The sequence below is a fragment of the Mya arenaria genome, chromosome 5 (assembly GCF_026914265.1).
Source record: "Mya arenaria isolate MELC-2E11 chromosome 5, ASM2691426v1".
NCBI lineage: Eukaryota > Metazoa > Mollusca > Bivalvia > Myida > Myidae > Mya > Mya arenaria.
Window position 1 is genome coordinate 80,035,943 of NC_069126.1, and position 26,786 is coordinate 80,062,728.

General features: G+C 35.2%; 1 protein-coding gene across 3 annotated transcripts in view; it reads left to right on the forward strand.

Annotated features, from left to right (window-relative positions):
* The first annotated feature begins 820 nt into the window (after window positions 1-820).
* Window positions 821-26,786, forward strand: part of LOC128236281 (proto-oncogene tyrosine-protein kinase receptor Ret-like) — a 39,000-nt gene continuing 13,034 nt past the window's right edge. The window contains exons 1-11 of one of the 3 annotated variants that reach the window (XM_052951164.1): window positions 821-916; window positions 1,283-1,495; window positions 6,601-6,743; window positions 8,941-9,142; window positions 11,964-12,043; window positions 15,407-15,617; window positions 16,432-16,606; window positions 17,123-17,265; window positions 19,065-19,190; window positions 23,094-23,108; window positions 25,840-25,869. In XM_052951164.1, coding sequence (XP_052807124.1) covers window positions 1,465-1,495; window positions 6,601-6,743; window positions 8,941-9,142; window positions 11,964-12,043; window positions 15,407-15,617; window positions 16,432-16,606; window positions 17,123-17,265; window positions 19,065-19,190; window positions 23,094-23,108; window positions 25,840-25,869 — 1,156 coding nt within the window. In that variant the 5' untranslated portion in view covers window positions 821-916; window positions 1,283-1,464. Of the gene's footprint in view, window positions 917-1,243; window positions 1,496-6,600; window positions 6,744-8,940; window positions 9,143-11,963; window positions 12,044-15,406; window positions 15,618-16,431; window positions 16,607-17,122; window positions 17,266-19,064; window positions 19,191-23,093; window positions 23,109-25,839; window positions 25,870-26,786 lie in introns of those variants that run through there. The other 2 variants (XM_052951165.1, XM_052951166.1) reach the window with 2 other exon arrangements.

The following is a 26,786-nucleotide window of genomic DNA, read 5'->3' on the forward strand; positions in this document are numbered from 1 at the left end:
GTCTGTCTATCTATCATTCCGTCCGTCCGTCCGTCCGTCCGTCCGTCCCGTCCCGTCCCGTCCCGTCCGTCAGTCCGTTCGTCCGCCCGAAAGCCCGCCCATCCGTCCGCCAGCCTGTCTGTCTGTCTGTCTGTCAGTATGCTAATGAAGAACAAAGCAGGCTCCCTATCAAGGTGGATTGCATCTAATAAATGAAAATATGAAAACAAACGCTTACAATGGCAGGTTTACACTTAAACTGAACATAAAATATCATACAGAGCTGTTTTTGTCGTGTGTGTGTGTGTGTGTGTGTGTGTGCGTGTGCGTGTGTGCGTGTGTGTGTGTGTGTGTGCTTGCGTGCGTGTGTGCGTGTGCGTGCTCGTGTGCGCGTGCTCGGTTACGCGCGTGCGTGTAGTGTAGTGTATGCACGTGGGTGCGTGGGTGAGATATATATGACAATAACCAAATTGACAGACATATTATGCATTATATCTTACACTGCAGCGGTTGACGTACCGTAAACGTCATTGGCTGATAGCTGGTATTGTATTTGTCAATTTAATGCTGATGTATGTAATGGGTATTAGATTATTTTATCATATAAATACGCTCACTTTGGAAAGTAAAATGGAAAACTGTAAATGCATTCAGATCAGATACGATGAAATTTGCACACGACATAACCTTGGGCTACGGGAGGTTTATATTATCATTACGAAAGATGTCGATGCAGTTCGGAAGTAAAATTACTAAACGTATATAGCTTACGGAAACACACGACACTTACCGAAGATCTACGAAGGTGAAATGAAAATCGTTAGACCGGAAAGGTATCTATCCAGTCGCTAAATCTGACGATTTATTTACTTTTTACTAATAGCCATATACATGTATACTGTCTCCAACTTGCATCTCATCTATATATGGTTTAAATGTAAGCGTGTTTGTGTTTAGTTTATTTAAATAATCTAAAGTGCTTAAGGTGAAAATGTGAAAGAAAACGTTTTTGAAATTTGCAAATGTTGTGTTTAAGAAATGTTAGTTTAATAATTTGTTTACGTATTAAAAATAAAAAATAAACATGTTAATTAAATATAATTGTCCTATTGATATTAAACGGAATACGAAATAGATATAATACCGGCTTAATTTTTGCTATTTCGCAATCGAATAGCAAAATCGATCACCCGATGTTTAAGAGCCTTTAAACATACATTTTGATAGCATAATAAATATCCAGTTCGTACCCGGATAGTTTAAGCAGTCGTGACTGTTTGAACAATTGAATTTCTATTTTTAGGCTTTCGGCTAAAACGGAATACACCGATCAGCTTACCGAATATAGTTTCACAAAAAATGGCGCTTTAGGAAATATTTTAGTGTAAATTGTGATCTAAGAGATATTAATTTTAGTGGTTTACAATTTTGGAATAATGAGTTTCTGGAGTTAAGGAAAAACAAATATTTTTCGGAGGATTTATAATGGATCGAAATCATCGATATCACTTGAAAGGTATGTACAGATTCATCGTCATATGATTGTTTGTCCTAGAAATTGGCATAGATCAGATCAGCCTTAACCGACAAACGCTTATATTAAATACTTGAAGACACAAAATACAAATTAAAGCGATTTTATTTATTTATTAATGCATGAATATATATATTCAGTACAAACATTAACATTGATTTCACATTCAATAATGTTGTGGAAAAAATAACCACTAAGATGTAAAATAAATGTAATTAATTGAACAATATGTTTCAACATAACAAACGATTATGAAAATTGCACTTAAAGCTATAACTGTTTTCGCATAGGTGATTTTAACCACAAACCAACATTTAATAAACATCACATAGTTTAAAATATTTGTAAACTTTTTTCTGTTGTCACTGTTTCGAAACCATTGACGGATATTATAACTTTAAATAAGGACAAGTGCAGATATCCAGTAGAAAATATCGAATAAATAGTTCTTAATACTCTCCTCAGATCGCTATATAGTCGGATTTGATGTATGTTTACATTTGATTTGTAAAGATATTGTTATTTCAGGCTGCCATTAGACCAATTTATTTATTTAGTTAAAAGGTGACCTTTATTTAGTTCGTTGGGTCAAAAAGGGAGTACATGTATTATTTACATGTAGAAGATCTTTAGAAGAAACTGTAATTACTGTAACTGATACATCGACCTGTATCTCTGTATCCAATAAACATATCATTAGGGGACTGACTCAACCAAACGATCGAAGATCTTCAAACACTTTTTCTGACAGATTTATAAGCAATAAACGTCATATGTACAATGAGTATAAATAATTAACAATGGCCAGTTAGTCACTCATAGGTGATTATGCCCCAGCTGTTCTTTAAGTTGCACTCTCACAGATTGACATTTTTGAGCTTTTTCTTTTCTTTTTGTCTCCTAATCAGCTGATTTTGGCATCAGTGCCTTCAATTCAGTCATATATGGTTACTCAAAATAGAACAGATAATATAAGATACCTGACAATAGAACAGATCTCAATTGTTTGGTAAACTGCCGAAAAATACATTTTCCTTAAAGCTTCAGTAACGCTTTTAGCGATAAGGCATCAATTTTCGAACGTATGTATGAAAAACTGCGATCTGCTTTTTAATCAGAATTTTATATACTGGTGTCCAGACATTTACGCAAAGATTTGCTCATTCAAAGACCAACTAAAAAAGTTGTAAAAACATTCAAATTGTGAGAGTGCAGCTTTAATACATTAGTCAAAAAGTGTATTGAATATCAATCCTGGCTGCTTTTTGTAACCAGGAAATGAATTTGATCCACATTTTTCATTACTTTTTTAATATCTTTAAGACGTAGTTGATTAGGTAGTCTGGGACATTTTGACACAAACAAAGTTATAATGTCGAAAGACTTTTCCGAAAAAAAATGTGAATGCTTTTTAATCTATAATCTGATAAAATCTTCTTTTGTTAAATTTGGTCAAATCCTTACTATCCCAAAATGTTGCACCCTGGTTGGTGGCTGTTTTTCTAGGTAACTTCGAGCGCAAACCCAGTACCTTTAAATCAATATAGATCGCTAAAATGACCTTTAGCATATACATAGAGGGTTCAATTTACATTAATTTAAGACTGTTGAGTAGCTGTCTTGCAAAGGTCATCGAACACCGTTCCACCACTCAATTGGTTTAAACTAATTTATTTAAGCTCGATTTTGACGAAAGCTGATAGCTTATAAGATCAATCTCGATTCCGTTTCCTGGGTTGAAATCAGTACTGTGTCCTATTTGAAAGGCCATGAGAATGTATACCTGGTGGGATCGAACCAAAAACCTCATGGGTGGGAGGCGGCCATATATACAACTAAAGCACTCTCGCCCTATGCTAGGTTGTGTAGTTCCATTCCTATCTTGTTTTCAATTTACATTTATCTCTGTCTGTTTGGTAGACCTGATGGTGGTGTAACTCCCTTCCCCCAATCGGAACTCCTCGGCCATTTTTTATCGAAAACAACCTCGGATGTATGCCGGTACATCACTCAAAGCAGTTCGTTTTTTTATTATATAATTAAATAAATGTAGTGTTTTAGCTTATATTTGTTGATCTAGGTTCAAATTTGTTGCCAGTAAGTGTAATATTGCAAACATAATTAAGATTCCCAAGAGTAAAGTCATTAAGTTTAACTGCTAAATTAAATTACTACGCGATTAACTTCCAGCGGACTTTAAACGACCCGATTCCTGACATTCTAAACAGTCCATAAACATCCAAGGTTGTTTTCAATAAAAGATAGCCCGAGGATCTCCGAACGCATCCGAGGTTGTTCCCGATAAAAAAGGCCGAATGCCTTCCCTCCTGAGTACAGAATAATTCAACATTTTCAACCAGAATACTGCATACCGAATAGTATTTCACCCCTTTTCTGGTCTGCATATCAAACAATACATTTTTTGCGTACCTCGTATCACTCTCTTGAGGCCCGTGCTCTCCATAAACAGTGTGTGTATACCACGTGATAAATTGCGTCATAAATGCTACGTCGGAAGGCAATATTTTGATTTGAAAAAGACTTCAAACAAAGATAACTTTACTATTTCTTCAGCATTTTAAATGAAACAAAGCGCAGTCTACGACGCTTACGGAGCCCCACCTTCGGTCTTTTACCAGAGTTTGATTGGGAGTTTAGTTTCTTTAAACACTTCGATAAACTTTTTCACAACACGGCCGTCTGACGGAGCACTGTCAAAACATTGTTTTGGAAACAGATTTGTCGAAGTGTTTAATGAAACTAATTTCTTCATCAAATTTCGGAAATAAAAAATGCGGGGCTCTTTTAGCGGCATAGACTGCCCTTTGTTTCATTTAAAATGGTGTTGTTAAAGAAAAGTTATCTTTGATTTAAGTCTTCATTTTAAGCAAAATGTTGCGTTCCGACATTGCATATATGACGTAATTTATCACGTGGTATACACACACTGATAAAGGTTCTATATACTGCGAAACTAAAATAAGCTTTAATCCAATCTCTCAGTCGGAGCACATCGGCCATTTGCCTTCGTTAACAATCTTGGATATATATTGAAGGTTTACCTTAATTTCAATATAGAAAAGTAAAGTCTTAGGAATATACTCATAAGAATCGTAATGTTTATTGCATTAATAATTATATATCATATCACAGGGAAAAAACTGAGCATAGTAATAAACATTAAACGTTAGAACACTAAAATTAATTCATTAATACCATTATCATTAATTTTGTAACTGCTTTTACAAATGCATCGGTACGTATCCAAGTTTTGTCACTGCTTTTACTTATGCACCGGAACATATCCCAGTTTTGTCACCGCTTTTACTCATTCATCGGCATGTAACTGCTTTTACTAATGCACCGGCATGTACCCCAGTTCTCACTGCTTTTACTTATGCACCGGCACATATCCCAGTTTTGTCACAGCTTTTACTAATGCACAGGCATAAATCCCAGTTTTGTCACACCTTTTACTAATGCACCAGCACGTATCCCAGTTTTGTCACCGATTTTACAAATGCACCGGCAAATCCCAGTTTTGTAACTGTTTTTACTATTGCACCGGCATATCCCAGTTTTGTAACTGCTTTTACTAATGCACCGGCTTGTATCCAAGATTTGTCACTGCTTTTACTTATGCACCGACTTAAATCCCAGTTTTGTAACTGCTTTTACTAATGCACCGGCTTGTATCCAAGATTTGTCACTGCTTTTACTTATGCACCGTAATGTATCCCAGTTTTGTAATTGCTTTTACTAATGAACCGACATATATCCCAATTTTGTAACTACTTTTACTAATGCACCGTTATATATCCAAGTTTTGCAATTGCTTTTACTAATGCACCGGCATATCCCAGTTTTTTAACTGTTTTACTAATGTACCGGCTTATCCCAGTTTTATAATTGCTTTTACTAATGCACCGGCATATCCCAGTTTTGTAAATGCTTTTTCTAATGAACCGGCTTGTATCCGAGTGTTGTTACTGCTTTAAATTATTCACCGGCTTTTATCCCAGTTTTGGATTTGCTTTTACTTTTGCACCGGCTTGTTCCCAGTTGTGTCACTGCTTTTTCTTATGCACTGGCACGTATCCCCGTTTTGTCACCGCTTTTACTTATGTACCGACATGTATCCCAGTTTTGTCACTACTTTTACTTACGCATCGGCATGTATCACAGTTGTTTCACTGCTTTTACTTATGTACCGGCATTTATCCCAGTTTTGTCACTGCTTTTACTTATGCACCGGCACGTACCCCACTTTTGTTACTGCTTTTACTTATGCACTGGCACGTATCCCAGTTTTGTCACCGCTTTTACTTATGTACCGACCTGTATCCAATTTTTGTTACCCCTTTTACTTATGCATCGGCATGTATCCCAGTGTTGTCACTGCTTTTACTTATGTCCCGACATTATCCCAGTTTTGTCACCGCTTTTACTAATGCACCGGCATTTATCCCAGTTTGGTCACTGCTTTTACTAATGCACCGGCACGTACACCTGTTTTGTCACTGCTTTTTCTTATGTACCGACATGTAACCCAGTTTTGTCACCGCTTTTACTAATTCGCCGGCACGTACCCAAGTTTTGTCACTGTTTTTACTAATGTACCGACATGTTTCCCAGTTTTGTCATCGCTTTTACTTATGCACCGGCACGTATCCCACTTGTGTAACTGCTTTTACTTATGCACCGGCATGTGTCCCCGTTTTGTCACTGCTTTTACTAATGCACCGGCACGTACCCCAGTTTTGTCACCACTTTTACTAATGCACCGGCACGTACCACAGTTTTGTCACTGCTTTTACTAATGTACCGACATGTATCCCAGTTTTGTCACCGCTTTTACTTATGCACCGGCATGTATCCCACTTGTGTAACTGTCTTTACGTATGCACCGGGTTGTAACCCAGTTTTGTCACTGTTTTTACTAATGCACCGGCATATATTCCTCGCCGTATGGCGTAGATGACCGAGGAGTTCCGATAGCCACCCTTCAGCACACCGGAGTATTCCACGATATGACTTAAATCATATCTATATAAGTATATCATGTGTTTTCTTTACTCCCCTTTCAGGTGTGCTTCTGGTTGTCTTGCTAGGCACCTCGACTGCATCACCTCCTTCGGTGTCGGTACACCGGGAAAACGACGACACAAACCCGCAACTCGGAGACAATGTCGTTCTTGAGTGTGAAGCTGATGACTTCGATGAAAAGGATGTAAATACAATAAGACTTCTTACATAAATAGTATTTTGATAGGATATTCCAAATTTTAAACAATGGTTTCATCAGTAAAATGTCTTATTTGTTGCTTAAAAATATTGTATGCATCATTTTGATAAAAAAAATCTACAGTTCTTGACACTTAATATGCAAACTTGGTTGCCATGTTAACACCCTAGCTACTAAACTAAGCAACCAACTTTCATATTCTTTGTGATTAAAAAGGTTTAAATTAAACCTTGTGATCGTTATGTATTCCATGTATCGTTGCTATACACAGAGCACGCTATGAGCCAGTAGGTCTCTTACAAAGAGCTAGGGTTTCGCGGCCGGATATCTTGTATCTAAATATTTTGTTTTAATATCTGAATTTGATTGTTTATTCTTTTCTATCCCACGACACTTAATACAGCCAATAGGGCAATGTTTTATAGCCACAGATGTATTTGAAGGTACGACTTAAATGTATAACAGTACGTTGTAAATATTTAGAGGATAATTGTTTGTTTAAGTAAGATGCAATCTTACAATGAACAGACTTTTTTTTCTTTTTATTATAGCTTAAAATTGGAGTTATAAGTCATTTAACTACACTTTTTTAGAAAATATATGCGCCATTTTGAATGCGCACGTAACTTCATTTCGGAAATGATGTCGTTGGAATTGTGTTCGAGCAATAGGGCGCAGACGCTTCATTTTCAGCTGAGAGCAGGCTAAAATGTCAAAACTGTGAAAAACATCAATTGGATATTTTCACTGTTTCAAACAGTGAAATATCATTTAAGTTTACTGATAACTCTTTATAACACCAGAAAAGTGCAAAAGTAAAAGGGCCGCCGCGCCTCCTGTAGGAGACGCGGCGACCCGCTATGTGCTTGTATGGCTGCCTAGTGGCGAAGAGTGTGCAAAGAAATGGAAATATTTTGGTGCCTCGATGAAAATGAAAAACACGTATAGTGATTAAGCTAATCTCATTATTTTTGGTTTTCATTAAATTGCGTAAATTAATTTCATTACGAGTTTTTACACTTTAGATAGAAATTATCTTGATGATTATCACAATACACCATTTTTCAATTATCAAAATTCAATTCATGTATGTATTCCGGCTAATTGAAGTTAACTTCTTAAGCCTGTTAAGCTTAAGAAGTTTCGAGAAATTGGGGCCAGCTATAACTGTATATTTTGGCGCCAGAAGTATACTTACATTTTTGTGTTATAGTTGTAGCATCGCGAAACAAAATAGTTCTATGTTTCAGCTATCGCTATAAAACCAACAGCGGTCGGTGTATTTGACAAGTCACTAGTGTCGTATTGTTATTGTAAAAGCCAGTTGGTACACTAAGGATAACAGAACTGAACAGAACCGAACAGAATTTTTTTTTTTTATTTAAACATAAACAGCTCATCGTCACATCACACAACTATAAAATACAGACACACAATCAATAAATACATACAAAATTAAATAATAACGCATTTTAATTTTTTTGCAGTAAATATATAATATATTTTTTTAGAAAATACTCAAAAAACGTCAACCATGTTACCCAAATAGCAGCGTGAATGATGGTTGATATGAAAGTGAGAATGTTCAATAGATTATTTTACACAGAAATGCGAAAACAATAGAATGAGACGAGTGTGTGTTGCTTAGAAAAGATGGATGACTTGGCTGACGGTAAGGAGTGGCGTGTGTAATGCACCAGTCAATTGTAACCACGCCCCCCTCGGTCCGGTGGTATACCGGGGATAGCGGGAGAAATGGGTCGTGTTTTTACCTTTCAGGTGACCCCGCAGTGCCGAGTGAATGCAGTGGCCATGTCTTCGCGCCAAAATAACGGGGAATGGGCCTTAACTAGGTATCCGGGGTAGCGGGGGCAGTTTTGCAGGTTTTTACCAGCAGTTTGTTTCCGCAGGGCGGGGATTTTACCCGGGATTGGCTAGACCGAAAGTCAAAGTCCCCGCTATTCCCCGGACCAGGGGGGGGGGGGGTGGCGTTGTTACAATTGACTGGCGCATAGCAATACTCAAATAGTTAAAGACAATACGAACCTTACGTTATAACCATGACAAGGGTTGACATCTGCTTGACCAACTACATTGTATTTAAATACATCTCGTCTAGCTTTAGGATAGGCGTCCACATGCAGACGCGAAAGGCATAACATTGGTGCATTTTGTGTTTCAGGTCGTCTTTAAATGGACGTTTAGGAACATGCAAATTGGAAATATGTCCTCCCGGGGGAAATACATGGAAGAGCTGGATAGTTATTACTCACACCTGACTATTCATGACATAGGCCATGCTGACCTGGGACAATATGAATGTTTTGCAAGTAGTAGCGCAAATGGACAGCTGTCGGACAAGTTCAACCTGGATTTCGATTTTAGTAAGTAACAATACTATGTTAACTACAAGTCAGGCCCAGTAGTACACCGCCTACGAATCCTCAGATCATAAGTCAAATGTTAACTTAAACGAGAGACACACAATAAACAAAACAGCGCAGATTGACCCAAGGGCGGGAACCAGGATTTGACCTCAGAGGGGCGTAACTTAGGGGCATAACCTTTTGACTTGCGTTCCTCTCTCAGAACCGTTATTTGTTTAGTTTAAAATGTTGGCAATGGGGTTAAAGTGACTCGCTCATGTTTTTGGACCAAAAAACAATTCCCGATAATGCATCTGAAAAGACTTGTTTTATCATTATATTGCTCTATGACATCGAAATTTCAGAACAAAATACCGTTATAGCATAAAAAGGTATTTGGGTTTAACCCTCGCCGGTAAAGTCAAGAAAAAATTAGAAAAGAGCCGGCTAGTCCACATGGCCACCGGGACTTTAACAATAGTGGTGGTCCAGGAGATGTTGACCTGTCAAGGATAGATTGATAACATCACGCGATAATGTCAATCAAACAATCACGCAACACCGCTGCCGTTATTAATTTTCAATCGCGTTACTAACCCTAATGAAATCGTGGTCTTCAAAGACGATATTTGAGCAAATATCAAATATCAACATTTGCTGAAGGGTTCCAGCTTTTGATATTTTTGTTTTAACACTCCTTATGATTTGCCATACTTTATTTCGTAATTAAAAAAGTGATTTTTACAAACCATGAGCGAGTCACTTTAAAGATGCACTCTCACAGATATACCATTTTTACAACTTTTTTTTTGGTCTTGGAAAGAGCAAGTTTTTGCGTAAATATCTGCAAACCAATGACAAAAGATTGCTGACAAAAGATCAAATCGCAGATTTGCACATTTCCGTTCGAAAATTATTGTTTTATGGCTTAAACCGTTACTCACGTTTTAACTTTAACCGTTTCTAATTGTTGAAGAAAAATGCATAAAACATCATTTTTTGAACAAAAATATAAAAATCTGCAATCTAATTTCTGTCAGCAGTCTTATATAACTGGTTTCCATGGATTCTCGCAAAAATCGGCTGGTTCCAGGACCAAAAATAAAAACAAATATGTCAAAACGTTCAATCTGTGAGAGTGCAGCTTTAAGGTGCATTTTGCAATGGTGCATTTTGGGAGTATGCTATTACTTTTTTTCTCATATACTTAAAAAAGTTAACTTTAACGGTTTTAGGGGGCTGGATCCGCTAGTGCACACGCGTATCAACATATCACTGATCTCACTGAGACCAATAATAATACAGTATCTTCACTTGAAATCCTTGTATGAACAAATCTATGTCCGGTTTGATGGAGAATGTTCTTCGACAGTAATGCAATGTGCAAACATAATTAAGGTTTCCTAGAAACGGCTCAAAGGCTTAGTGTAACCATTCTGAAGGTGAATAAACCCATTCCCACCTTACCCTAAAACATGGGTTATTACACATTTATTGGTCCAAATCTTAAATGCCATCTGTGTCTGTTACTGTCGATCAGGTCAAAGACCAATGGCTTTTGGCCATCATAACCGGCTCAGCCCATTTTCTTTGAAAACGGCCCAAATGTAAATTATCCAATACACAGTGCACATGAAATTTTGCACATGACTGTGGCACCGGAGTAATAAACAGGAATGCTAAGCTTTGGATAAAAATGCCCGACATTACTGGGCCTTTATGCTCATTCTAAAGCATTATATTGATAATTGTGTTATTTTTTGAAAAGGTAAACCAGAAACGTATTAGAAAAGATGTTTTGATCATTTCAATAATAAATCCTCCAGGACTACACAACAGGACATTCTGATCTGAGATCTGATAGCCATAGGGATTAAGATCAATACACAGAAGTTGTGTGCTATACACGGATGGGGGCGGTCACTTATAGAAGGCTTAAAGGACTAGTTTAAGGAATGTTTGGCATGACAATCATCTGCTGTGCATCTCCAGCTAATTGCACTGATGTCAAAGTAGTGTTCAATTTCCTGATTATTTGTTTATTGGCTCAGGGCCATTCAGGGTCCATTTCTAAAATAAAACCTCAAAAACTCCACACCAGGATACACAGATCAGAGATCTGATATTAAGGCAATTAGGCAATTAGATAAGATCAACACACGGAGGTTGTATACAATTCACGGGTTTGTTTTTTGGGGGGTGGGGGGGGGGGTCACTTATAGAAGGCTTAAACTAGGCCTTTTATTAGTATTATGTTGTCACTAATCGATGATACATATTCATTTATCCCGATGAATAACGAAAAAAGGTGACTTCTTGGTCGACGAAATAAAATGCAAGTATCGTATTTATATGTTTGCACATTTAAACTTTATTATACTGCATGTAATTTGCATATAATCAAACTAACTTTTAATTTAACGTTAATTCTGGCGTTAGGTTTGTATTAGTATCTCGATATATTATGGTGGCATACTTCTGCCACCAGATAACCATATAACTAACTAGTTAATTAAGTGGTTAACTAGTTACGAACTAGTTAACCACTTAATTAACTAGTTAGTTGTGTGGTTAACTAGTTACGTAACTAGTTATTTTTTTTAATAAATAAAAATATCATAACGGGAAATAAATGCATGTTAGTGCCTACAACTGACATTCTTGTATTATTTTACCAGCTTAATGTTAAGTGGTTAACTAGTTACGTAACTAGTTAACCACATAATTAACTAATTATATTCATATTATATAGATAAACAGATAGCGATATTATGACATACAAATGAAAGTAATGCATACAATGTACCTAGAGCCTATACCTTTGTTTTCTTCTTAATAGGTCCAGCACTTAACATGAGCAAACGCCAAGTAAACATCGGTGATGACGTAACCATGTCATGCAGACACAATCTGAATCAGGTAGTTGTTCACACGTTCACTGTTTGAAACCAATTGTGTACAATAGGAAATTAATCTTTTTTTATATTTGTCCCTGAAAAGAAATAATGAGATTGTGTTTCTTATTTCAGGGTGAGGAATCACGTGACTTAAAAAGGTTCTTGGTTTTTGCAGTTCTTGGCCAAAATTGCAACTTGCAATATGCAACGCTACAATTTTGGCCATGTTCCATTTAAATACAAGCGAATCAAAAATGTTTCACAAGGTTTGAAGCAGAAAATAGCATTATCTTTAATAGGCCAAGAAATATTTTTATACCTTTTCTGTCAAAAAAGTTATTTAGAAATTAACGTCACTTACTACTTTGTTTACATCGGTTGTGACCCGTGGTGACTAATGTGAGAACCCCTTTGAGTCACGTGATTCCTCACCCTGTATATGTATAATATGAGATGAACATGAGTGAGCAGATACGTGTATAAACAAAAACCTTTTTTTGAAATAACCTGATGGCATTACCTTTACTTATTCGGAGCTCCTCGGCCAGTTTTATCGAAAACAACATCGTGGTACGCTGTTTATCATTAGGCTTTTTTAGTGATTGGTTTATAAGATAGTTCTGGAGACGGAAATGATTGATTGTAGCCTTTCGATTGTAAGTGTATGCACTGAAAAGTGTTGTTGAAAATTTAGAATTAGAGAATTGGAGACTACTGTTAGAGTGACTTCGATTTATCTTTTGTAAAAATGTTTTTCTTTTACCTTAGGTGCAAAAGGTGTAAAGAAATAATGTAATTTGTCGATTTCGAGGCGTATAAAGAAGGCCCGGAGGTCAATAACTCCTTTTAATTTTTGAGCATGCGCATAGAATGGTTGGGTATAAAAGACTAGCCGGACAGGACTAAATCCGGACCAACGAAAATCTCCTAACTGTTACGGAAATCGTTCGGAATTTTTCTAATTTTGTGTTGGTATAAAATGACAGGCCAGACCGGACCAAATTAAAATACGCGTTGCTATGTTTTATAGATATTGAATCTATTACAAAATATATTTTATTATGCCTGTCTGTGCGTCTGTTTGTGCGTCTGTCCGTACGTATGTATGTGCGTCTGTACGTGCGTCTGTATGTGCGGCTGTCTGTGCGCCTGTTAGTATGTCTGTGTGTCTGTATAAATGTCTTATTATTATTATTATTATTATTATTATTATTATTATTATTATTATTATTATTATTATTATTATTGTAACCTTACATAATAACATATATTAATTAATGAATAAAATATATATGAAACATAGCAATGCGTATTTTAATTTGGTCCGGAAATAAAGTAAACTTTCTAACGATTTCCGTAACAGTTTGGAGATTTCAGTTGGTCCGGATTTTACATTCTGATTGAAGAAGCTGAAACAAAGACGGGTATATGTAATTAATGTTTTCTTTTACGGATTGAGTTATTGCGTTGTTTCGTCTATTTGTTGTAAACAGACGGCATGTGAGTACTGAACGTTCACCAGGTCTGACAAGTGGCTTTCCTCCTGGCTCTCCATTTTATTCCCTCTACAATTGCAGCTGCTAATCTGTGGCCAATGTCGTTCGCACCGATAAAAGTGCGATAGTCTGAATGTTAAAAATAGACACTATGTTAACATCCATTTACCCCATTTCAAACTATTCATTTTAAGCTTTAAATTTGCTAGTTCTCAGTGTTTTTTATTAGCACCTGTATATGTTATGAAACTGTGTATAACATGTTCCATATTTCATACTTGAAGGACACATCTGTGTTTCAATACCATATGTTGTTGATTGCATTCTGAATATCATATCACACTCATTTCTAGTCACTTCTTTTTTTAACTTGCATTTATATTGTTTCAAGTTCAAATTTTGAATAAAAGTGCCACTTTTTATATCTCAGTTCATTTCGCCCCATTTTACATTGTGTCCTGACTAACATGACTAGAACAAATTAGCCTTATAGTAATTTATAGTGCCTATTCGTTCTAATTTCAGCACTTCAAAATACACAAAATGCGGCTTTTTTTTATTTTTTTCAAACAAAGTTCTCATTACAAAACGTTTCAATGTATATTACTCAAAATCTGTCTTAAAGTAAAATAAAGCTTAAAGATGTCCTGCATTATTTGAATACGATTTGTCAACTCATCCATGTTTGCATTATATATATGTAATACAACGAACCTAGACTGATTAAAATTTCCATGTGTCAGTACTGAAACTGCCCATTTCGCACCCCCTAAAAAACACTAACTGTACATTGCTATGGATCGATTTAGAGCGAGCCTTTTTTGCTGTCTCCTACAGCAATTGTGTACTTGTATCATTAGACGCGGCCTGGAGATACATGTTTGCAATTGTCAATGGGGAAGTGTATACGGATAAATTTTAGTTATGAAAAAAAGATTTGTTAATGATATCAACTCTTATTCAACTTTACTTAAAATGTGTCGTCAGTAACCGTTTTGATGCATGTAAAACTTCCAAAACGTCACATAAAACGAATAAGCCTAATGAAAGTTCAAAGCGTAATTTACACGATTTAAAACAAACATTAATGAATAAAAGTAGGCCGAAAAGGATCAGGCCGAAATGATATCTCGGCCGAATCGACCCGACACCAATATTTTTATCGGTGATAATGCAAGGTACCAGTCTAAATAATTTACGCATGCCGGAGACGACCGAGTAACTACTATCTAGAAAGTTGATTAAACCGTCATAGTTCGGCTATGCCCTTGTTTGTTCGGAATGTTAACAATTGTATATATTGTCACATGACTTTATTGAGCCAATTGGGTATCAATATTTTTCACGTGATTAGGTCCAATCTGGAACACACTAGAGACATTATGTTTGGTCTAATATTCATGAAACTTAATCAGAACGTTTCATGAAAATCAATAGATTTATATTAATATTCAATAAAACCCATTCAGCCGCGTCTTTGATGCCTAACATCAATATTCGTTTTGTTATTTAAATGTAGTGTTTTGGAGTTGAATTTGTTGATCTATGTTTAAATTGATTGCCAGTGAAGTGTATTATTGTAAACATAGTTTTGATTCCCAAGTGTTAAGTCATAAAGTTTTAATGTTAAATAAAATAACTACGCGATCAACATATGCTTGCAGTGAACTTAAACGTACCGCTTTTTTAGTATGTAAAACATCCTTATACATCCGAGGTTGTTTTCGGGAAGTTCGGCCTAGGGATTTTTCGATAAAAATGGCCGAGGACTTCCGAATGCTTGCCTCGTACTTAAAGATCATGTTTTATGTTATAGCCATATATCTTTGAACAATATTTCATATTTGTATTTATGCTTTTATTATTTTGTGTGACGATATTTGTTTCAGGGGGATTGGAAATTCGAGGACAAAAGAGGTATTATTATTTCGTCGGCTGAATACATTCAGCGATTTGTAAACCATGTGACAAGCTTGGGCGCACCTGAATATATGAAGAACATAGCGCTGAAAAATGTAACTCTGGGGCAGAGTGGAAACTACAGTTGTTTCAATAAAAACGGCCAGGGAAAGGAAGCTAAAACTGCATTAGACGTCCTTGGTAAACACAACTTTATGATTAGTTCAAGGGAAATAACTCTCTCTTTTCTTTTTCAATTTTTTAAAGGGTTTTAAAGCTTCACTCTCACAGATTGATTGTTTTCATAACTTATTTTTACTTTTTTTGTCTTAGAATATTCTACGTTTTGCGTTTATGTCTGGAAACCAGTAATATAAGACTGCTGACAAAAGAGCAGATTGCAGTTTTCATATTGTCGTTTGAAAATTGATGTTTTACGGGTAAAAGCGTTACTATAGCTTTAAGAAAACTAAAATTTTCGGCAGTTTACTAAACAGTTGACATCTGTCCTATTGTCAGGTATCTTATATGACTGAATTGAAGGCACATGTGCAAAAATCAGCTGATTCTAAGACACAAAAAATATGTCAAAGATGTCAATTTGTGAGAGTGCTGAGCTTTTAATGTGAATATAAAGTTTGAACGATGACAACCAGTATGTTTATCTACAGACAATTCTCATTGTTTAATCTGCCGGTGTCACTATTTACCTTCAGGTTTTCACTTTTTGAAACATATTACAGATATATTTTGTAAAACGTTTTCTGGAAACAACGTGTAGAGGACTTAAGTTCTATTACACATTTGAATGAATTACAGCAACACCATTAAATCATGACTTCAGTACATGTATGTGTCAGTAAGATCAAAACTGCCGTCCGAGTACAGCGGTGTCGTGTTGAAAAATGTGCTGCGGGGTATTTAATTGAAAATACATGTAAAAGGAGCGATTTCGCAATCTCTTACGCAGAAATATTTGACATAAATGTATTCAGTCTTTTTGTTGACATTGCAGGAATGGAGATCAATTGCGATATAAGCCAGGGCGTTATGGTTTTCACTGAGGGTATTGATGCTAAAATTGTTTGCACTGTCCATGCAAATCCGGAAATTGAAGGAGACCCTGGTGTTAGCTTGACATGGAGATCTAGTGTTGATGACGGCTCGTTTGACAATATACCAAGCGATGTGTAAGTAATTTATGATGACACAGAGGTGACATCCGCAACACTTTAGTTATATTTTGTTCACAACAAAGTAACATGTGGCGGAACCTGAGTAACTTGGGGCAACGACTTGATAAGTTGTGGCAACAGGTTACTAAGTTGTGGTCTCAATTAGTAAGTTGTGGCCTCAAGTAACAAAGTTGTGGCCAGAAGCTACTAAGTTCTGGCCACAATATAAATAAAGTGTTGCGGAAGTCGCCTCTGTGCCACCGTAGTAATAAGAGGTTAAAGTAATTCACAGAAACAGTTTGGTAGTGTACTCATAAAATATTATCTCGTTTTTTTTTGTTGTGAAAAAATACGTTTCAGTGTTACTTAAATTTTTTTAATATAAGCTTACTTAAAACAAACGTTTTGATATCCCAAAAGCATATTCCATTATATTTCTATTTGATACTTGATCGTTTAATTGAACCTAACTGATACAAAGCCTATATATGGCGTATGCACAAACAAAAACTATAAGATTTTGGTTTTCAGTTGCAGTGTAGGTATGAAGCCAGGACTCCCTTTAACTTGGACCCTAACAATAGATATAAAAGGGAAATATGTGTATCGGCTAGACAACAAACGCATTAAAATCCAAATCAAGGACCAATACGTATATATCAATATACAAATACGTAAGTACCTGCTATGTTCTGGTCTGCCACAGACATCGGACTGTGCTGTTCTTCATAAGACATCTTATGTTTTGCCCTATCTTAACGCTGCACTCTCACAGATTGACAGTTTTGAATCTTTTTTGAATTTTTTGTCTCAGAATCAGCTGATTTTGGTATCAATGCCTTCGATACAGTCATTTAAGATAATTTACTTTAGAATAGATCTCAATTGTTTGGCAAACTGTCGATAAATCCATTTTTCTAAAATAGTTAGTAACGATTTGAGCCATAAAACTGCAATCTTCGAATATAAATATGAAAAACTACAATCTGACCTGAAGTTTGCAACCTTGTATCATTAGTTTCAAGACATTAACGCAAAAATTTGCAAATTCCAAGACGAACATAAAAAGGTTGTCAAAATTTTCAATCTATGAGATTGCAGCTTTAAGTCAGTTTCCTAATGAAATCAAAACTCACTGTTCGTATTCTATAAAACATATTATTAGGCCAAAAAAATGTTTGTTTAGGGTAACCTATTAAAATTTCTAGGTAGGGTAGGTAGGGATTTTTTTTTTCAAAATCTCGTAAGTTCAGAGTGATTTCTTGCACATGGCAGTCTTTCATACATTGCTGTCTTTGCCTGACTTTGTTTTATCATATAAACAATAATTCTGATTAAAATCTATCTATTTATCCGCCCTTCGTAACTCTCTATTCGCTAACGAATATTTTTTTTGCTCAGAAACGGAAAAAAAATAGTTAGGGTCGGCGCATTTTTATAGGTATGGTCGGGTTACCCGAAACAGACATATTTTTTTAAGGCCTTATCTGAAATATTTATTTTCATTATTGTAGTGATTTATCGAAATGACATATTGTTTATGCAATATAGTTTAACAGTTTAAATATCCATTGAGCTCCCTGTTTCACTGACTGTTTTAAGTCGGCAGCCCTATCATGTAGTGATAAATGATAGTATAATGCTTATGCCTGTCTGTGTTGTATTTTTACGAAACAATGTTGCAAGTGTCTGTTAGGCCAGGAACTGATGAAACTAAACACGGTTTTGACTACTGACCTTAGTTGGTATTCAATTTCTGAACATAAGTAAATCTTATGGTCATACATCATTGACTTCATTCATTCTATTGGTCAGTTATCAATAACAAATAATCCGATTAGCTACATCGTTCTTACATCCATCTAAGACTTAAATGTAATACCAGCTCTGGTCCCAGTTTCTATTGTACTAGTATCAATGCATTTGAAAAAATGAGACGTTCTTCGGCATCAACCTAACATGTAGTATAACCAGTTTTGCTAATGCGAGTAAGTCCTGCGTGTACGTAAAAGGGATGCAGGTAATTAAAGGCCAAAGTTTCGACAGCTTTAATATCAAAGATGCACTTTTACTACCAAATAAGATGTACCACAATTAATACAATTGCTTGAATTTACCCAAAAGGATGAATAAATATCGAAAACAGTTGTTCTTATGAAGGATACTGAGAAAGGTGCAGAAAACACGGTATTTCTTCCTTATGAGAGGATAAGTTGATCACTGTAAATCTTTAAGAACCCACCAGTCATTTAATTTGTGTGCGTTTTCAGCTATATAATACACGGCTACAATCTTGTAATCAGTTATTATTATTTTCCATAATTGCATTATTTAGTAATTAGTATTAAGTAGTTACAGGTTTATCACTCAACATGAATGTTTGTTAGACAGTTGTATGTATTAAATTTAAATAAGAGTGTCTCTAAGATTCAAAACTACAGTTGCTTGAAATTCTATGTGTGTGCACTTTCAGAGAAACCCTGTCAACAGTCGTGTGGGCCAAATACGAAGTGTGACATGAAAGGGCAATGTTCGTGTACGCCCGGATTTCGTCCCAGCCCTGTCGGTATCGGCACAGGATGTGTTCCAGAAGGAAATGGTAAGATACATATAAGTAAATATTTACTTAGTGACCAGTTTAAGTATAAGTATGCTTATATTTTTTTTCTATTGAATTTATACATTGAATATCGCAATGAAAAACATAAAGGATGATTCGGTTATTATATTTTGTTTTTATTTCTTTTTAAATACGAGTTATCTATGGTGCTTTTCTAGCAGTAGTATATCTGTTTTTCTAATTCGTCCAAATTTCCTCTCCGTATATGGAGTATAATTTTTTATAAGTCTTTTTTTATTTTTATACACTACGCACATAACTAAACATAGGTATGATAGTATTGTTTATTTCTTATGCCTTAAAATGCTGTAGTAATGTGAAAATAATAATCCATAATAACATGTGACAATTTTTAAAAAAAGCACAATATCGAATTATACCGTTCACAAATGTATATGTAACAATTAAAAAATACATTTTCTTTTTATTGTAGTATTGTGTCGACACTGTATTTTTTTCCTTATGTTTATTCTGTTGCTCAAGATCTATGTATAGATTAAAATGTCACTAGCCCATAGGGTGGGGAATCACGTGACTTCAAATGGGATTTTTACGTGGGTCACCACGGGTCAAAACCGATGTAAACAAACAAGTTAGTGACGTTAATTTTTTAAGACATTTATTTGACAAAAATGATATCAAAATATTTCTTAGCCTTAAAAAGTTCATATTCTGCTTCTACACGATGCAATCTTTGGCCATAATTTCACTGTGATAGAATTTTGTAGAACGATGAGGATACGCTGTGTGGGCCGTGAAAATTCGGCCAAGAATTGCATCGTTAAGATACAAGCAATTGTAAAATATTCCACACGTGTAGATCAGAAAAAAAACCACATACTTTTAAGTGCTATTTTTCATAACTTTTCAGTCTAAAAAAATATTAAGAAATTATCGTCACGTATTTGTTTGTTTATATCAGTTTTGACCCGTGTTGACATATGTGTGAACCCCATTGAAGACTGTCCAATATGTTTGATATGTTTCTGATGTTCACAGTGCATCTTGTATTGTTTCGTGTTTTTTTTCTGTTTGTTCATCTTGATTTGTTTTGTGTCGGTGGCCAACAACAGATTTTGATATTATCAAATAACCAAAATTTACATCTTATATATAGGACGAAAGCCTCCAGGTTGGTGGGTTAGCTTAAAATCACCCGGAATAAATTAGTTGCTCACTTTCTGTTGTTTAAAAATTTGGACTATCTATTAGCAAACTGTAGGAATGAAATTTGTATTTGTTAACTACTGACGTTATGTCTGAACAACGAGTACTTGTTGTATTACGACATAATGTTTAAACAAAAAGATTTGTTGTATTCTTAAGTTATGTCTGAACAACGAGTATTTGCAATATTATGACATAATGTCTGAACAACGAGTATTTGTTGTATTCTGACGTTATGTCTGAACAACGAGTATTTGTTGTATTCTGACGTTATGTCTGAACAACGAGTATTTGTTGTATCTGACGTAATTTCTGAACAATGAGTAATTGTTGTAATCTGAAGTTATGGCCGAACAACGAAAATTTGTTGTTTATCGATGTAATGTTTAACCACGAGTATTTGTTGTATTCTGACGTAATTTATGAACAACGAGTATTTGTTGTATTCTGACGTTATGTCTGAACAACGAGTAATTGTTATATTCTTACGAATTTTCTGAACAACAAGATATATTACGATGTCATTCATAACAATGATTGTTTAAGAAAAAATATGTTTGCTAATAGAAAGACTGTCTTTTTGTTTCACGAAATTCCTTCATACCCCGGTGTTCCATGTTGTTCTCCAACTCCCACATATTAAACCAACTGTGTGGTGGTAGACTAAATTTAAAACGCGACAAGCAGAAATGAGTCTAGTAAAGATGACGTCAGCAAACGCTCTGACGTCATAGATTCGTGTTATTGAAAATGACAGGGGTCCTTACGAAAATATTCTTGGATGTTTTAAAGTGTAATTTATCATTATTTTTGTGAAAAAAAAAAACCAACAAATTTTGTAAAATGCCATAACCTGATTGTTGAAAAAACAGAAACACGATATGTCCCATTTTTGCTTGTCGCGGTTTTAGTTATTAAAGTTAAGATTATGTTGTATGTAAGTGATATTGGCTTGGCCCCAAATTCTCGAAAACTCTTAAGCATAACATGCTTAAGTAGCTTATTAAAATTATCCGCAACTTTCTTGCTTTATCTTGATTTTACTAGATAATTCGTTTATCGTGATTATCACAAAGATAACTTTAGATGTATAATAATACCAAAGTTATACCAAAAAGTCAAAATAGTAAGCTAAGCTTAATGCTAATATAAGGGTCTTAAAGCTGCACTCTCACAGATTTACCGTTTTGACAACTGTTTTATGTTTTGTCTTGGAACGAGCAAACTTTTGCGTAAATATCTGCAAACCAGTGATTTAAGACTGCTGACAAAAGATCAGATCACAGAGTTTCACATTTCCGCTATAAAATTAATGTCTTAATTTATGTCTTAAAGCGTTACTAACGGTTAAAAAAAATGCATTAAACATCAAGTTCTAAACTTAAATATGGAACTCACCGGTCTGATTTTTGTTAAGGAGTTCCATGCAATTTTGAATGAATTGGCTCGTTTTAAAACAAAAAAATATAAAAAATGTCAAAACGTTAAATCTGTGAGAGTGCAGCTTTAAGAAGTTTCGAGAAATTGAGGCTTGGGCCGTATCAAAAAACCGACTTAGATCTAACTTAAGTTGAAGAGTAGAATCAATATGGGTGGTTTGATTGGACTGTAGTAATAACTGTGGGGTGTTATTCAATATGCAAATTAAGTTCATCTTAGGGTCATGCATCATTGACTTTATTCACTCAATTGGTCAGTCTTTTAAAACAAGTGATCCGATTAGCTATATCGTTCTTGGATTCCAATTAAGACCAATATTAAATACCAGCCCTGTTCAATAGACTGAATGTATATCCAAGGATAAGGATAATAATTATTAGACTGAATACTGTCTCTGCTCCTTTAGCCAACCCTTGATTGTAGATGTAAATGTGTATTAATGTTGAGTTGACATGCGCTATATTATTTTTATTGTCTACGTCTGTACTTTTTTATTTTATTCGTTTGGGTGACTTAAGAGGAAAATGGCACGTTCAGTTATATTTCATGTATTGCATTTTACTGTAATAATGTTAACAATGCTGTATACTTGTTTGTGTAAGTTTTCGAAACAGATTATATATACATGCAATGTGTAACAGACATACATAAGTCATATAAGTGTTCACGCGTATTCCTCCGCGCAGATTGGATCACCGATAAGATTTACATTTAATCATTTAGAAATCCTCTGAGTCAAACAACCAACTGGTTCTATGGTATAATTAGATGGCATAAACTAAAATTTTAATGATTAAGAATGGGAGGAGTGAGCGTAGCAAACGAGTCCTTCCTAATCATTTAGATTTTAATTCAGGTCATTTAACTGACATAAAATACAACCTCATTGGCTGACGCACTGTCAACGCAAAGTCTGACGCAGAGATTGTGTATCGGATAGGTGGCAGTAGGCGGGCCTTAAACACCCGTGAAAGTTGAAATACTTAATGATTAAGCCTTGTACTAAATGATTCATTGGCTGTCAATGTAGGTTGTATAATAATAAGAGGTAATTTAGAAGCTGCCGCATGCGGGATGGCTAGCGTAGAGGCGTAGAGGCATTCGCGGTCACACTAAGAAAGTTTCTTTTCATTTTGCAAGTAATTGGTCATTTGTATTTTACTATTTATTCGGCATAACACGGGCGCAACTCGGCTGCCGAATTAATTGTTAAGTAACGCAAAAAATGTTTTTTTTCTAAGAGCTCACAAATTTAAAACTTTGTACTTTGTACAGAGAGTACGACACCAGGTAAGATTTAAGCACCACTAAAACCTGAAGTTTAACAAAGCTTGTTCGCAATTAATTGGCTTTATCAAAACCTAACTCGGATGGATGAAAGTTTCTATTTCATTACATAATACACATATGTACGAGGTAAGCTTACCAAAGTAACGGTTAACAAAAGGCTTCGAATGTATACTTTCTAAGAAATGCCTTCTTCCCCCAAGTACGCCCCTTCAGATGTCGATCCTGAATCTGCCCCAGAATTTTCTGAGGAAGGAAACAGTTCTACACAAACATTCACTTACTGGACACAAATAGATTATAAAAAGAAAGTTAAAAATATACTTTTTTCTATATTATTAAACAGTAAACTGTTGAAGGTATCGATTTATTCAGAGTTCAAAAAACATTTTGCGGTTGGTTCCCTGCTTGCAGTGAATACGTTACGATGTAATAGGGATACAGAAACAGCAGTTTCTTGTTGATAATCACACATTAATTTGAAGGGAATGAACACGTGCTTTGGTGTCATATGACCTGTAAAATCATTCGGAACTCCTCGGCCATTTTTTCAAAAACAACCTCGGATGTATGCCGGTACATCTGTTGAAGTAGTCCGTGTTTTTTTTTAATAAAAGCATTAATTAAATGTAGTGTTTAAGAGTTGTCTTCATTGCTCTCAGTTTAAATTGATTGCCAGTGAAGTGAATTATTGTAAACATAATTACGATTCCCAAGAGTTAAGTCATAAAATTTAACTACTAAATAAGATTACTACGCGATCTATTTGCAGCGGACTTAAACGTACCACTTTTTAAGTATGTAAACCGTCCATATACATCCGAGGTTGTTTTTGAAAATAATGGCCGAGGAGCTCCGAATGCTGTAAAATATAGTGACATTTAACATAAAAGTTTGTTTTTTCTTTAACTGTATCAAAGGGGTCACTCCTATCAACGAATTCGTAGTTATTTTATGCAAGATCATTGGTAGGAGTAAATCCTTGGCTAAATCTTAAAAAAAAAATAATATTTTAGGTTAAATGTCACTAATTCTTTACAGGTCATATGACACGAACGTATGAGTTCATTCCCTTCAAATATATGTGGATAATCATAGTTAACAATTGTTGTCTGTCGTCCAACAAAAAATATTGCCTTAGTTTCTCTTATCGATTGTGCATCGACTGTCGATACAAAGATTATTACGTTTCAGGTCTTCTTTTCTATTTCACGTCTACTTAACAAACGGCGATGGTTGTTCATTTGCATCAAAATCATTCTTAAATTACTTGAGGAAGATAATGAGATATTTGTTGACATTACAAACAACGTATAAATGGTTAAATATTTTTTGTATACATTTACATAAATAAATTGACCTGGAGCGTCGCAACCTTTAATCAGCTTAGTGTTTGAGATTATATGTTGTCTACTGACCAAGTCACTTTTTATATCTACCAATGTAACTGATTGAAATAAAAACAGCTGAATACATATATATAAAACTTCATTTAAGGCAGATTCGAAAATAACTGCTATCCCGTTGTGCAAAATATAATTTCGAACACTTAATAATAAAAATAATAATAAAATAATGATATTAATAGTAATAATAATAATAATAATAATAATAATAATAATAATAATAATAATAATAATTGTAATAATAATAATGTAATGCATATATGTGTTATTCATATAAGGGAAACATTATATCATTATACTCGAATTCTAGTTCAAATTATTTTATACATACAGAGTGGTTTGCCGTGGTCTCGTGCATAAGAGCGTGGTCGTGCAGTAAGGCAATGTTTAGTATATATGACCTCTCTTGTGTACCAAAAAGAATTTAACATGTCTAATTTCGCCTAGAACGTTGGATCGCTGACTATATTTTGTAGAACAAGTTGACACTGACAAATTATGCCCCAGTCAATTGTAACCACTGCCCCCAAGGTCCGGGGGTATACCGGGGATAGCCGGGGAAATGGGCCGTGTTTTTACCTTCCCGGTGGCCCCGCAGTGCCATGTGAATGTGGTGGTTTTGTATTCGCGCCAAATATAGCGGGGAATGTGCCTTACTTGGGGTCCCTGGGGTGCAGGGGAATTTGGCGAGGATTTATCCATCAGTTCGTCCCCACAGGGCGGGGATTTTACCCGGGCTTGGCGGGAACGAAAGTCAAAGTCCCCGCTATTCTCTGGACCTCGAGGGGCCGTGGTTACATTTGACTGGTGCATTATCGTTATTATGTATATTTAGTTAATCCGATATATAAAGCAATTTAAGAGATTATATTGGCTGAAAATGTAGGTTATAATCTTAAAATTGTTTTAAGCTGCACTCTCACAGATGGAACGTTTTGATAGCTATTTTATTTTTGTCTTGGAACGAGCCAATTTTTGCGAAAATCTACAGAAACCAGTTATTTAAGACTGCTGACAAAAAATTAGATCGCAGATTTTTATATTTAAGTACAAAAATGATGTTTTATGTTTTTTTCTTAAACCGTTAATAACGGTTTAAGTCACAAAACATTAATTTCGATCGGAAATATGAAAATCTACGATCTGATTTTTTGTTAGCAATCTTATATCATTGGTTTGCAGATATTTACGCAAAAAAATTGTTCTTTCCAAGACAAAAAATAAAAAAAAGTTGTTAAAATGGTCAATCTCTGAGAGTGCAGCTTTAATGTTGCGACATAAAAATTTAGCACACTAAATGCGTATGTAATGTAATCATGGTTTGTCAGGGCGATCCGAATCGGACGAAGAGGACGATGGTATGATTACGGATTTTTATTTTAACATTATACGCACATCGTTCACTTATTCAAATATGTTTTCTCATCTCCAGAACGGTAATGTTTTCCCTTTTCTGTTTCGTATTAGCCGCACCTTGCTATGTTGTTTTGTTTGCTTTGCATGGTCGAATATATAACAAACATGGGATTATGTTAATATGTAGCAAGAAATAACCCTTATTATAAGAATCATGTATGTGAAACATGTAGTTGCAGAGTTTAATATTTCTCATAAAAAAAAAAAAAGTATAAAATCTTTTCGTCCTACTTCTTTGTTATTTTGATATAGAAATCTTTAACCCATTTTCTTAAACTTTGTGTAACCGTGTCTTTGTTGTGTATATAGCGGCTCTTTTGATGTCTAGCTATAGAGCTAGCTTTTATAGCGACGCGGTAGTGTCCGCCAGCAGAGCGAGATGTCGTGGTTCGAACCCCGACAGGAGCACATAACAATTTTTGCAGTCTGTTACATTTGTTTGGCATTAACATACATTTTGATAAGTGTGTCAAAAAAAGTAATTGAATTAAGGGATGCAGCATGTAAGAAAAATGTTATTACAGTCGAACTCCGAATGCTCGATCTCCCAGGGACCGACACAAATACATCGTGCCTCGAAAACATCGAGCCAAACGGGATTGTTTACCTTCAGTTTTAATAAATCGGTCCTTTACATCTAGTTCGAGCCAACACATGTATCGAGCCAAGCGAGTTCGAGCCAACGGGGTTCAACTGTATTATATAACACACAGCATCACACATTATATAAATCCAGTGCACTATAATCGTATTATTTATCTAGCACAGTCTTATGACGTAATCATATCGCCTTGGGTATTCCATGTTAGCATGCAATAAAGTCATTTACGATATAATCTACTGGAAAAAAGAAACTGCA